Genomic DNA, 15483 nt, shown 5'->3' with positions numbered 1-15483 from the left:
CTGTCACTTAATCCTTGTAAACCATTTACCTTAATCTTACTAATGTAACAATAGCCATTTTTAATTTTGGTGATGAATTTTTGTTGCTAAAGTGCTTTACAGATCAAACTCACTAGTCATCAGTCCATAAATTTTCAAATATAGCCAGTTCATTATGATGAGGTACTAAAATTTACATAGTCTTATCAGTGATCATGAAGCTGTTAAATTAATGCAAAGAGATAGCACATAAAACAATATTAAGAAGTCTAAATAAACACAGAAAAAACCCTGCCACAGTGGCCCCATTCCACAAATCCAACGGGATTTCCAGTCCCTCCTCAAATCCTTAGGCTCGGCCCATAACCTCTCCCCTGAAACTCTCTCTCTCCTCACACCTACCATCTACATGCTTTCTAAAATCCAACAAACCAACCTCCCAGGATGTCCCATTATGGCCTGTTACTGTGCCTCACTGAGAAAAGCACTGCTCTTGCGGACTAAGACCTTTGGCCTATTACCCGTAACCTGCCCTCCTGCACCATCCAGTCACATTACTTTGACCATCTGTCAAAAACCTGAATAACCACCTTCGCATCATAGACCACTGTGAAACATGAAGGACGAGAATTAATGAGGCTCTGGGCATTACTGAAAGGGGGGATGTGTAGCCATGCCAACTCCATCTGTCGTGGTCAGTAGCACTTGAGGATTCATGGTGCGAATAGCCTGATTGAGGTGGTTCTACAGATTCTCAACTGGGTTTATATCCAGGGAGTTGGGTAAGCAGAAAATTATCATACTCATCCTGGCGCTCTCTGAAGCAAAGCACGTACACTATAAACTGTGTGGCACATCGTGTTGTCCTGATTGTAGATGCCGCCATTGTGTTGAGGACAAACTACATATAGGGGTCAACATGGCCCCAAAGATAGATGCATACTTGTGTTGATTGATTGTGCCTTCCAGAATGACAAGATTACCTAGGGAATGCCACAGAAACACTCCCCAGAACATAATGCTCCCTCCTGCAGCCTGGACCTTCCAAGGATTGTCGCGGGATATTTGCTTTCAAACATTTCCTGCTGTACACACCAAACACTTCATGTTGCACACCAACACCCGTTACAAGTACATGAACCAGGCACCTGATGCGGAGGCCCATAGGCAGCAACGTTTTCTGAAAGATCATTCAGGTGACACAGTTGGTAGGCCTTTGGTTCATACGAGTTGCCAGTTGCTCAACAGCTGCATGTTTATTTACCCATGCACTTTTCTGCAGCCATTGTTAACCTGTCATCTATGGTCCATGGCGCACCTAAGTTGCTGCAGCACGCAGCACTGGTTTCAGATAGTGCCATTTTGCTAAGCATGGTGGCATGTAAGCAGTTGACAATCTTAGCCATTTTGAAAATGCTCCCATCCTTTGCCCAAAAGCCAATGATCATAGCATTTTGAACAGCAGATAAATCACTCCATTTCCAAACTATGACTGTAATTCGCCTTCACCCCAACACAATGCATAACCTCCGCTGATAGTGCAGCCATCTGCCATCTGCGACTGACTACTGCATGCTCTAGTTGAACATAGGCTATGGTCACACTAATGTGACTGGACTGTTTATATAAAAGACACCAACCATTTCCTCCACCAACTCTTGATAATTCTTTTACCATACGGCACTGTGCTCATCACTCTTGATAGCACCTCCCTTTACACTTACATCATCAATGCCCATGGTGTTGCTGCTACTGAACCCTGTTTGCTTCACCTCGTCACCCTCAACCCAACAAGTCACCTTCCTCGAAGTTGACTTCCACCTTCAGGAAGGCTACATCAGAACCTACCAACTACCAGCAATACCTTCACTTTGATGACTACCACCCACTCCATATATCACAGTTACCCACCATCGTCACATCTGCAGAAATGAGCAGTCCCTCCTCAAATAAACCAAGGGTGTCACTGAAGCCTTCACATATCATAATTATACTAACAGACTTGTCTAGAAACAAGATCTCCCGTGCCGTGTCTCGCCAGTCCCCTACCATTTCCCTACATATCCACTGTCTGGGCACAAAGAAGCACACTTCTCATGGCTCAGTACTGCCCAGGACTGGAGCAACTGAATCACATTCTCTGCCACAATTTCGACTACCTCTCACTGTGCCCTGAAATAAGGAATATCCTACCCCTATCTTTCCCACCCCTTGCACAGTGGTATTCTGTCACCATCGAACATACATATCCTCATTCATCCCTACTCAACTGCTCCCAACCCCTTGCCTCATAGCTCATAACCCTGCAATAGATCTACATGCAAGGCCAGCCTCACCACCATCACTTACTCCAGTCTGGGCACAGGGGTCTCCTATCCCATCAAAGCCAGAGCTACCCGTGAAAGCAGTCGTGTCGTCTACAAACTAAGATGCAACCACTGTGCTGTTTTCTACCTGGGCATAACAACTAACAAGCTGGCTGTCCACACCAACAAAACAGTGGCCCAGAGACAGCTGAACCACACAGTTGCTGAACCCAACACAATGTACTTCACTTCAATGTCTGCTTCACTGCCTGCGCTATCTTGATCCCTTCTACCAACATCAGTTTCTCTGAATTACAATGTCATGAACACTCCCTGCAACCTGGCCTCAACCTTTGTTAGATCTTGTCCTCAACTTACCTACTCTCCCTACTCAAAAGCAGCTTCTATTCCAAAAATGTACCAACTAGTCTGTTCCCCTTCTCTATCCCCCTCCACAACTACATGCAGCATCCTCACACTGACCACGCTCTTGCATGCTCTCAGATGCAGTACTACACCCATCCCATGTCATTCCTCCTCCTTACCCCCCGCACCCACACTGGGTTGCTGCTCCCATCAGTCACAGTTACAACTCAGTCCCAATTACACTGACCAGGGACAGTGGTTGTGCGAGTTTTTCTACTTTAGAAAAAGGCCTTTTGACCAAAATCTTAAATATATAGCAGTCTTTTCATTGTGCCTCTCTGTGACTTAAGTGTTCCCTCTATACCGTGAGCAGCAATCTATCCTTTTCAAAATACTGTAATCACAAGTTGATTATTTGCCTGTTTTAGGGACCACAATACTAATCCCTTGCTACAACATGGATGGATCAGTTAATTGACCACTGAAAAATATGGCAACTGGCTCACCATTCACATTTGTTGTTTAATACTAATAAACTACCACCACCAATTATTTAAAGAATTGAACTTCCACATATAAACGATTTCCAATATCTGATTACATTGATGTTAAGCACATACGTGAGAAAAAGTTTAGAAAAGGTTAGAAATTATATTAAAAGTTTCTTGAAAGTCATGAAGTGTTCTCATTATCAAACACTGGGGGAGAATAGTCTAAACAAAATCTAGTTTTTCACACATCTCAGCGTTTATAACATTGTATGTACTGAGCTGTGTGTTGTACAATGATATAAGTTTGCATGCACATTCAGTGGTATATGTGGATACTGTCTACAAAATATGTAGTAAATAAGAGTTGGTAGCAAAGAAATAATGAATTAAAATGTTATGCCTCTTGGTGAAGTTTTACTGCATGAACAGTGAAAATGTATTAAGGGTTAAAATTTTTTAAATTTTTTTTTTAATTTTGTGGATGTATCAGTGAGAAAATGTTGTGCAAAGGTTTGAAGTTATGAATCAAGTTTATTGGGAAGTGGCTAAGAGTTCTCATTCTTAAATATTGAACGAATATAGTTTGGGTAATTTGCAAGTTATTATCAGACTCAAAACATATACACAGTTTCTAACTGTAATATTTGTCTTAACATGTTAAACCTTTAATGTAAGATTATACCTCTTAATGAATAGATTATGACAGCATTCAAAACTTTTAAATATGGTCAATAATTATACAAAATACTGGAAGTGAAATATTTTTTGTCCATTAAAATTGTCAGAGGCAAACTGCAACTGGGTCTGTGCACCTCTCTCTCTTTCTTGCGCGTTTCTTGCTCGCGCCCACACGCACACACATACGCAGCAATATGAGACATTCAGAAAGCACAAAAGGAGTTGTTAAGCACATGATTTCAGTTTGTGTTTGAAGTAAATTTCGTTATCTAATTGATTTTTCACATGGGCAAATGGTCAAAGCTTTTTATGGTTGAAAACCTCATTATTTTTTGTGCTACTCTAAGGCTTTGAAATGGATAGTGTAAGTAATTTAAGCTTCCAGCTGAAAACTACACTCTTTTTTGTGCCACTCTAATGCTTTGTAATGGATAGTGTAAGTAATTATGCTTCCAGTATTGTATTTATGAATGTGACAGTTGTTAAGACCTGTGATCGAGTGTCGAGAACAAACTGCACAAGTGAGTAAAGGTATTGTATGGGTGTAGTCTGTTTGTCTGCAAGGGGTTTTATAATGGGCACCACTTATTATTCTTATTACACTGTTCTGAGTAGTGTGCATTTTCTTCTTTAGTGAAGAGTTGCTCCAGAATATGATGGTGTAAAAATAAAATTTGTGACAGTTAACTTTAACAATGCCTCTCTCCAGGGTCTGCTCATACCTATAAAGCAAAAGTTGCAATGCGTGGACACTTAAGATCTGTAATACGTAAATTCCTGTTCTGGATCTTGTCAATAAAACATATGATATTTAAAAATTCTCTTTAGTGTTATTGAATTTCTACTAGTTATTTTTTTTTCTTGCAGTGTGGTCAGACATTATAAAGTACAAAAGCAATATATATTGTTTTTTAATCCAAGTTCAGTAACAGATCACTTGCAGAGAACCAGTAAATAACTTTTACCCACATTCTGGAACACTTAAAAGTTTCAGCATTAGGCCATATAAAACTTGCATCATTAGCAATGTGAACTCTGAGCCATGTAGAAAGTAAGTGTACTAGACCCCACTTTTTAAAAAAAGGAAAAGCCTACTCGGGGGAAAAAACTGTAGAATATGTTTCCATATAATCACCATCTCATTCAGTGCAAGTGGTGAGCCATGGCAAATGTTTCTTTATGTCCTCCTTGAAAAACTCCCCCCCCCCCCCCCCCCCATCTCTTTCCCCCACTACGCAACCTCTATCTTTATCTGTTCACTGGTTAAAAATTTAATTCCTTCTCAGAGGTGAAAAGATGATAATCTGAAGGCGTGAAGTCAGGAGAATATGGGGCTGGTTCAAAACATCCCAACCAAATGAGTTCAAGAGCACCTTTGTGACTAAGGGTTGGGGAGAATGGGCACTGTCGTGCAACAAGCACACAGAGGGGTGCCTGCATTGCCCTCCTTTTGTTTTGAATGTTCCTTATGAGCATTTTTCTCACAATATTATTGTGTACTGATAGTCTCCCACAGAGGCAGAAACTTGACCAAAATGATGCCTTTTCGGTCCTAAAACACTGAGTCCATGATTTTTTTTTTTTACTGGAATTGTGGTTTTTAATTTTCTGGAAGATGTGGGATTCCAAATCGGTTTTACAGAGAGTACTCTACTGCATTGGCTCCTTACTTATCGCGAATCTCTTGCCCAACGTAAAGTCCCGAGCGACTGGAAAAAAGCACAGGTGACGCCTGTATATAAGAAGGGTAGAAGGACAGATCCTCAAAATTACACACCAATATCCTTAACATCGGTTTGTTGCAGGATTCTCGAACATATTCTCAGTTCAAATATAATGAATTTCCTTGCCCTTTTTTCACATGATACCTTGCGAACCATGGATGAAGGGTATCAGACGGATGCCATATTCCTTGACTTCTGGAAAATGTTTGACTCGGTGCCCCATTGCAGACTCCTAACGAAGTTACGAGCATATGGGATTGGTTCCCAAGTATGTGAGTGGCTCAAAGACTTCTTAAGTAATAGAACCCAGTACATTGTCCTCGATGGTGAGTGTTCATCGGAGGTGAGGGTATCATCTGGAGTGCCCCAAGGAATGTGGTAGGTCCGCTGTTTTTTTCTATCTACATAAATGATCTTTTGGATAGGGTGGATAGCAATGTGCGGCTGTTTGCCGATAATGATGTGGTGTACAGGAAGGTGTCATCGTCGAGTGACTGTAGGAGGATACAAGATGACTTGGACAGGATTTGTGATTGGTGTAAAGAATGACAGGTAACTCTAAATATAGATAAAAGTAAATTAATGCAGATGAATAGGAAAAAGAATCCTGTAATGTTTGAATACTCCACTAGTAGTGTAGCGCTTGACACAGTCATGTCGATTAAATATTTGGGCGTAACATTGCAGAGTGATATGAAGTGGGACAAGCATGTAATGGCAGTTGTAGGGAAGGCAGATAGTCGTCTTCATTTCATTGGTAGAATTTTGGGAAGATGTGGTTCATCTGTAAAGGAGAGCGCTTATAAAACACTAATACGACCTATTCTTGAGTACTGCTCGAGCGTTTGGGATCCCTATCAGGACGGATTGAGGCAGGACATAGAAGCAATTCAAAGGCGGGCTACTAGATTTGTTACTAGTAGGTTTGATCATCGCGCGAGTGTTACGGAAATGCTTCAGGAACTCGGGTGGGAGTCTCTAGAGGAAAGGAGGCGTTCTTTTCGTGAATCGCTACTGAGGAAATTTAGAGAACCAGCATTTGAGGCTGACTGCAGTACAATTTTACTGCCGCCAACTTACATTTTGCGGAAAGACCACAAAGATAAGATAAGAGAGATTAGGCCTCGTACAGAGGCATAGAGGCAGTCATTTTTCCCTTGTTCTGTTTGGGAGTGGAACAGGGAGAGAAGATGCTAATTGTGATACGAGGTACCCTCCGCCACGCGCCGTATGGTGGATTGCGAAGTATGTATGTAGATGTACATGTGACAGCATTGTGACAATTGTTTTTTTGTCTTGGGCTTGTAATGAGCTATCCACCTCCAGTCACAGAGTTGAGAAAATCCTCACCTTCCAATTCAAAAAGTCGCTCATAATCTTGCAGGCAATACTCACCCATTTTTCTTGTGCTGCTCTTTCAGCTATTTTGGGGCCAGTCTTGCATGCAGTGTGTGGTACCCCAGTGTTTCTGCAAGTGTCTCACAAAAGAGTTCTGGAGAGTTGGGGACACATTGCTGAAATTTCGTCCACCGTCAATCGGCAGTCTTCACGAACAATTTACTCGAATTTTTTTGACACACCAACTCATCAGTCAAAATGGAAAGTATTCCACTCCTCTGTTTGTTTTTAATATTTGTTCTGCCTCCACTAAACACCCCACACCACATAAACAAACTTGTTCTGTCCATAAGACCTTTGCTGTAAACCGTTCCGATTTGTCAAAAAACTACAGTAGATGTCATTCCCTCCATGATTAGGAAGTGGGTCAAAACATGGGACTCACACTTGATGATATTTTTTACTGACATCTTTCATGCAACTGGGCAATAAAACATGAGTTTATGTACTACCGTGTTCCTGCAATGCTCGCTCTCATCTGAGGTTACCCGCCTACCACTCAGGTGTTGCTAACCCCAAAAAACAGAAATTCACAGTAAACTTACTTTCTGAATATGCCTTGCATACAAACTTCTTGGATACAGGAAGGCATATCAGTTATAAACTGATCTAAAAATGTTTTGCAACACCTAAATATCTGCCAACATGTGTGGGCTTAGAGTCAAGAGGACCGGAAAACTAAAAAATAAGGCTTATGAAACTGAAAAGATACATTCACCGTGAAATAAAAACAAAAATAAATGCAATCTGATCAAGAGAGCGCGCTTCTTAAATCAAAATCTGATGCCGAGTGCTATCCAATAATGTGTTGTCCACAAGGTGATTAAGATGTTGCTGCTCAACCTATAACAATTATTGACAGTGGTCCCCCAAACTGTGTAAGTCTCAACTTGTCTGATGCGTGCTCGATCAAGTCCATTATAGCATCCCACTCAACTGATTCCTGCCAAGGGGTTCAGTAGCTGGGCATTTTACGCTCATGCATTATCATGTTCAAGAAAGAACCTATCGCATAAATGTTGACTATAGGGATGGCAACAAGTTGACAATTCTGTCCTGATTCTGTACAGACTTCACATTACCCTCAATAGTGATGGAAGGTGTCCAACTTCCATCCATGGTTTGTTATTGTTGTGGTCTTCAGTCCTGAGACTGGTTTGATGCAGCTCTCCATGCTACTCTATCCTGTGCAAGCTTCTTTATCTCCCAGTACTTACTGCAACCTACATCCTTCTGAATATGCTTAGTGTATTCATCTCTTGGTCTCCCTCTACGATTTTTCCTCAACGCTGCCCTCCAATGCTAAATTTGTGATCCCTTGATGCCCCAGAACATGTCCTACCAACCGGTCTCTTCTTCTTGTCAAGTTGTGCCACAAACTCCTCTTCTCCCCGATTCTATTCAATACCTCCTCATTAATTATGTGATCTACCCATCTAATCTTCAGCATTCTTCTATAGCATCACATTTCAAAAGCTTCTATTCTCTTCTCGTCCAAGTTATTTATCGTCCATGTTTCACTTCCATACATGGCTACACTTCATACAAATACTTTCAGAAACGACTTCCTGACACTTAAATCTATACTCGATGTTAACAAATTTCTCTTCTTCAGAAACGCTTTCCTTGCCGTTGCCAGTCTACATTTTATATCCTGTCTACTTCGACCATCATCAGTTATTTTGCTCCCCAAATAGCAAAACTCCTTTACTACTTTAAGTGTCTCATTTCCTAATCTAATTCCCTCAGCATCACCCGACTTAATTCGACTACATTCCATTATCCTCGTTTTGCTTTTGTTGATGTTCATCTTATGTCCTCCTTTCAAGACACTGTCCATTCAGTTCAACTGCTCTTCCAAGTCCTTTGCTGTCACTGACAGAATTACAATGTCATTGGCGAACCTCAAAGTTTTTATTTCTTCTCCATGGATTTTAATACCTACTCTGAATTTTTCTTTTGTTTCCTTTACTGCTTGCTCAATATACAGATTGAATAACATCGGGGAGAGGCTACAACCCTGTCTCACACCCTTCCCAGCCACTGCTTCCCTTTCATGACCCTCGACTGCCATCTGGTTTCTGTACAAATTGTAAATAGTCTTTCGCTCCCTGTATTTTACCCACGTGGTACTGGCCCAAAAAATGCCGGCCCCCCTTCCACGCTAAGCCCATGGCCGGCACACTTGGTAAGGGCATTAGTAATTGACCCCCCCTCCACTCTTTAATGAGTGGAGTCCATGCAGTGAGTACATATAACAGCAAAATTCACAGCACCTGAAGAAGATGGCTGGGTCAGTCGTCAAAATATTGTGCATAAAACAGAAATGAAAACTTGTCGGAACACCTGGAAGCACAATGTTAAGGAGGCATGCTAAACCTGCATTCCGTGAAGTGAATCTCATGCCACTAATCCACATTCCATTCCAAGTGTTCCCCTGTCCACCTTAGGCACATGAAGGTGCTGGGGTTGTAATATTGTTCATAATGAATGCCTAGAGGTGAAACTGATCACATATTAATTGCCAAGTATTATCTGAGCTCTCCCAGTTTAATCTATAAAAGCAGTGTACAGTTCTGTTGCTTCCTCTTTTTAAGAATTTAAATTTGTTGAAAGTGGTTATCTGTTGGTATTGTTACACCAAGCCACCATTATGAGGCAGCTCAACACTGTTTTGAGTGTCATAACAATCACTTCACTGTGGTGTATGCCAATTCAGTGGGCAACTTCCTGTGCTGATAATCCTTCTTGTCATAAGGTGACACTGTGTACATCTCCTAAAATTGAAACGACCCCTGGAGGCTCGACAAAGGCTGAACGGTGCACATAGGCTGCATTTACCCACACACAACTAGGCACAGCACATACTATTAAAGTGCACAGTGAGAGAGGTTTTACCTTTACTACACAGATAGCTTATAAGTTGATGAAAACCCAACACTATACAAAAAACTGATAGGCTTATCAATATCCATTCCAATTCTGTACAAGGATAAAAAATCTGTCCAACATTAACTTCCCAGACAATGAATCTAATCTACTTACAAAAGGCTTGAAATATAATTTAGAACCTAAATTACAAATGTGAAACATCTAATAGCAACTACAAATGTGGCAATTGGTATGACAAGTCTGTCAGTTAATAGCAAAATGAACAAACAGTTAATATGCCAAAAATTGTGGAAAAGGAATTACACAAAGTGAATGTATATAAACAACAAAGACAGAACACACTGCCCTCAAAGCCTCAAATAAAAAAATTACATGCAAACAATGCAATAGCAGTAAAATCGGACAAAGGAAACGGTACCATTATAATAAACCACAACAACTATGTAAGGTTATGACATTTTTCAAAACTAACATCGCAGAACTACCACATAATGCAACAAACAACTATACACCACAACTAAAGAAACTATAAAAAACTGCAACATATACAAAAAAAAATTGCGTACTTTAGCAAAAGCAATAGAAGATACAAATTCCTCCTAATGGCAAATTGTCTCTTGTGACATTACAAACCCATATACCAACATTCCAGTACAGGAAACAAAAGAACAAAATCTTTTACACCATGGAAAAACTTTTACCACAGGAACTTACGAAATCATAGATCTCCTTAAAAACTACTCTATCCCAAAATTATTTTGAATTCAAAGGAGAAATTTGCACCCACACAGATGGAGTGGCTATGGGAAACTGTTTAACTGGCACAACTGCAAATATATTTCTCAACACATTACAAGAAAAGCTTTCAATTCACAGCAGCCAATACGTAATGAAATCATCTATGTTATAAATATGTAGACGACACTTTACTGCTGATTGAGGGAAACAAAACAGACAGCAACAATTTCCTTAGGCACTTAACAACCTACATCTCAGTACCAAATTTACTGTGGAATTGGAAACAGATAATTCAATAAACTACTTTGACCTGAAAATTAGCAAAGATAAAATCCACCACACATGTGACATATAAAGAAAACCTATCACCAAAGATAATATAATAAATGCCAACACTTGCCACCCGAAAACACAAAAGCATGCCATCTTCCACTGAATGATTTTAAAAAGTAGTCAATTTACCTCTAGGAAAAAAAAAAAAAAAAAAAAAAAAAAAAAAAAAAAAAAAAAAAAAAAAAAAAAAACTGGAAACGCTCTGGTACATAGACTTCAGAAATGATTTTGATACCAATATAGTAACATCAGCTCACTACATCGTCACTGCCGTAACTAAAATTTACTGTCTCAAAAACTTTATTGACATAATATCAATAGTGAATGTCGTATGGAAATAAAACATGCAAACCATAGATAAAATTCAAAGGAAAATAAGAACATTGAAACGTAAAATCATCTCTGGTAAGTTTGTTAACATATAAGTCACTTGATATTTGCAGTAAACCAAAACAGGCCTGTGATGTAAAATATTAAATATATTATCTTATTGCAGCTGGTTTTGGAGCTTTCATTTACATTATTTTAACCAGTTTAAATAACACAAACACATGCAGGGCCAATATTAATTCCAGGGGTACAGCTGTAGTAATTATTCCTTCCTCTGAAGAAGCTGTTTTCTTTAACAGTGCCTAGATTTCTTAATGAGATGCATTGCCATACTTGACATTTTATTATATTTTGTTGGGATGTTTACTTCTAACTTCAAATTATCAATTTTGATAAAAAAAAAAAAAAAAAAAAAAAAAAAAAAAAAAAAAAAAAAAAAAAAACAACTCTACGGCAAGTGTTTTTCAGTGCACTAATATTTGTATCTCCAGCTTTTAACACCTATAGGAATTATCTGATAAATTTAGTTAAATACATTTCTAATTCTTCAAGAAATATTTTCATACATTTTGTAGGTGATAGGTGCAAACTAGTTAGCAGTAAAATTTCCAATACTATAATATTTGAGATTCTCTAAGAGAACGCTGTGAAATCACTAACAAATGCCGCTGAGCAGTCACAGAAAAAAACAGTCTGTAATAATCTGTTGTTTTAACTTTGTATAATCTGACTCTTGCCAAGAACAAGGGAAGCTCTGTGGAGAGACTGTTCCAAAATCCCAATGGACACTGATTAAGTAACTTATTTTGAGATTGATGTGTTAATGTTTTTGAGAGCATAACCTTTTTTAAGTATCTATTAATAACATAGGAGAAGCTTCACTGTATTCAAATTCTTACATTCTTAGGCACTGAAAAGTAATAGTCATAACAATGTCTGGAATGACAGTGCCATTTACAAACCATCTCTTAAACAAAGTGATGCCTAGTTTTTGCAATGTTTATAAATCAACTAGAGTAGAAGGAAAACTCTCACTATTAAATTACATACCTCATTGTAATTGTAAACTGTGATTTGTGCACCTGTTCCTGTAAAGATGCTTTCTATAAGTGGCTTGACACGGCGCCACTCCAATCTGTCAAGACCACAACCAATGCGAGGCATTGCAAGGTTTTTCACATTGTTCTCAATAACATGTTGACGCATAGCCACAAGACTCCTTTCTAGTGTTTCCATTGTTGGTTTCCCATTACTCTCAGGTTTAGTCACAAGGTAATAAATGAAGCGGCCATCAAGTTCCAGCACTGCAACCTGCCCTTGTCGTTTACGTTGATCAAGAAGCTCCTCCACACGTCTGAACATCTGCCTGCAACAGGAAAAGTAGTACACTCATTAAGTTTTGAAGTTACAAGAGAGCCTTGTTTATAATACAACATTAAAAAAGAGTGAATGTGGGCATTAATGTGGCTGCAACTTGTGAAAGAATTAGTTGCACTGATAATAGCAAAATGTTAATGCCCCCCTTATAAGGAAGTGTAAATTTATGGGTTTACCGTATTTACTCGAATCTAAGCCGCACTTTTTTCCGGTTTTCGTAATCCAAAAAACCGCCTGCGGCTTAGAATCGAGTGCAAAGCAAGCGGAAGTTATGAAAAATGTTGGTACGTGCCGCCACAACTAACTTCTGCCGTCGAATATATGTAGCGCGACACAGACATGCTTTGTAGGCACAAAGATAAATACTGGCGCCAAAACCTCTGCGTCAGTAAATAAATTAAAAAGTGGAAGACGAGTTTTTTTTCTCCGCCGCGAGTTTCGACCACTGCATTTTCATACATTATCCAACGAAGTAAATACAAATTCCGTATTGTTCATCTTCGAATGTAGCACAATTTCAGTGTACTACGAAAATCTGACTGGCAAGACTGTTTGGGATGTTTGTCAATATGGCCAACTCCACATTCTGAATTTTTTCCTATCTGTGAGAAGAGATGGTTGCTAATAGGAACCTGATGAAATTTGAATCACATACCGTATTCTCTTCACCATAAGAATAATACGAATATAAACATTTTGCCATGTATTCTTTCGTGTTTGCTGCTATCTCATTTAAATCCTGTCTGCCTAATAAACTACGAAACTAGAGTGAGACAACAGCAAACGCGGAAAAATATACGTATCGTGTCATGTTTATATTCGTATTATTCTTATGCCTAATGATGATACAGTCTGAAATGAAGCACGGCAAGTGACTAGATTTTTAAATCTAAGATGACTAATTTCTGTGCAGAATTTGATGTAATAAAGAAGCGACCGGAAAGATTTTCAAACGGAGAAAAATTTTCGCCTAACTCTCGTTTAGAACATGTTCTATCATATGCAGTCTATTATTTGATTCTTGTTGATCATTATCAAAGAAAGCAGCAGTGTAAGTAACAACAAATAGCAGTCTCTTGCCATTGCTTCGCTAATGAGACGATTCCTCTCTTTTTTGTTTTAATTGTACGCGCACAAAAGCAAGCCATGCTGCGAGCCGCGACAGGCCGTAAACACGCACTATCAGAATGCGACAAACAATGCATGACACAGTGCAGTAATGCATTTTCAGCTTAAGAGTGACGCAAACACCTATAACAAAGAAAACGGCACTTATCAGATCAAAGCAAAATAGGCAATCGATTCAAACCAGACGAAGCACGTGAAAAAGGAAGGGTACCCGTATAAATACGGGCGGAGCGCCTGACGCATAGCATTGGCTACGTGGTAAAGCTTAACTGCTAAGCTTACGACTCGAACCAAACTACTGTAGCTGTATTGTCATTCATTCGACCTAAATTGTGTCTCATATTACAATGGACCAACTTTGTTTCGATTTGGAGGTGTGGCCTAAAACTTTTCTCCCCCTTGAATTTCGAGTCTCAAATTTCAGGTGCGGCTTAGATTCGGGAAATTTTTTTTTCCTCGATTTCGAGTCTCATTTTTCAGGTGCGGCTTAGATTCGAGTGCGGCTTAGATTCGAGTAAATACGGTAAAAATAGGAAAACCGAACTGTGCCCCCTGAAGTTTGGAGTGTCATGTTTTAGTCAAAAGCAAGTGTATGATTTCCCTTTGTTATTACCTATTCAGGCCTTAAGAGGGGAGGCAAATATATACAGTGGAGTCTGATGCCAACAAAAAGTGCATTCACACTTCACTGTCATCAAAAAGCCTTAATTAAACAGTCTGTCAAGTAAAGAAAGTGATAAGCAAGTGACTGACGGCGCCAAAAAGCAATCACTGATTGTTAGAAAAGTGATCAAAAATAAATCCTATTCATAATGGATGACTTTCTGTGAACACATGATGACTGTTTATGTGTATATATGACTGAAATTGCAAATACAGAGTGTGATGCTCGAAAATGAAAACACAGGCATCATGAAGGAAACTACTTACGGGCCTATGTGGAGATAGAATATCCACCTTTTTTGTTTAGGATTCATTACGTTAACTGTGAATTAGCATTTGATGTGCGTTAATGTGTAAATTTTATTACAACATAGAAATTTGTTGAAGCGACAGAAAAACCATAATAAATTGAGGTAATACAGAGCACCTGCCTTTATGAAGCTGGGCATTGTTACACAAGAAGGGATAGCTGTATTCATTTGTCATTTAATGATAGTAAGGAAGTATTTCACTTAGTACAAGGAGGTTACTGTCGATGTCTATACAGTTTAAGTACAGGTTATGACGGTTCAGCATATATTTCTGAAGCTTGATTTTTTTTTGTGATGGTTGTGGTGGTGGATGATGATGATGATGATGATGATAATAATAATAATAATAATAATTTTTTAATAATAATAATGTTGCTCACAGAAGTAAAATGGGAATTAGGTCCTGACTAAAAGGCTGTGGAAAATAAATATCATTAGCTGGTCACTGAGCAAAGCATTCTTGAGCTATGTGAATATGCCATTAATTGGAAAGAATAATGTTTGACAATAATTGTACCAAATATTACTCAAATGATATTTATCCCTTAACAATGCCGCATCTAGTGGAATGATCGCTGATGTGTTGTGGTGTTATTAAAATCAGAGTGCAAATCATGTTCAGAATACAACTGTAGAGAAATGGCTAACATTAGGTGTATTTTGGTTTCCTAAAACCAAACAAGAGACCAATTCAGAAATTGGGCATGGGGTACTATTAAGGATTGTAACCAAGCCACAGGTGAAGCAGTTTCATGTGTCCATCATTTGT

At 39.0% G+C, this 15483-nt stretch overlaps 1 protein-coding gene across 4 annotated transcripts in view; it reads right to left on the bottom strand.

Annotated features, from left to right (window-relative positions):
* The window catches only part of LOC126100257 (GATA zinc finger domain-containing protein 14-like), a 160608-nt gene that overhangs the window by 12700 nt on the left and 132425 nt on the right, over nt 1-15483 (bottom strand). For all 4 annotated transcript variants that reach the window (XM_049910844.1, XM_049910845.1, XM_049910846.1 and 1 more), the window contains one exon: nt 12286-12601. In XM_049910844.1, the coding sequence (XP_049766801.1) occupies nt 12286-12601 (316 nt within the window). The remainder of the gene's footprint in view (nt 1-12285; nt 12602-15483) is intronic.

This window comes from Schistocerca cancellata, chromosome 9 (genome assembly GCF_023864275.1).
Source record: "Schistocerca cancellata isolate TAMUIC-IGC-003103 chromosome 9, iqSchCanc2.1, whole genome shotgun sequence".
Taxonomy (NCBI): domain Eukaryota; kingdom Metazoa; phylum Arthropoda; class Insecta; order Orthoptera; family Acrididae; genus Schistocerca; species Schistocerca cancellata.
This window is presented reverse-complemented; position numbering and strand designations above follow the sequence as displayed.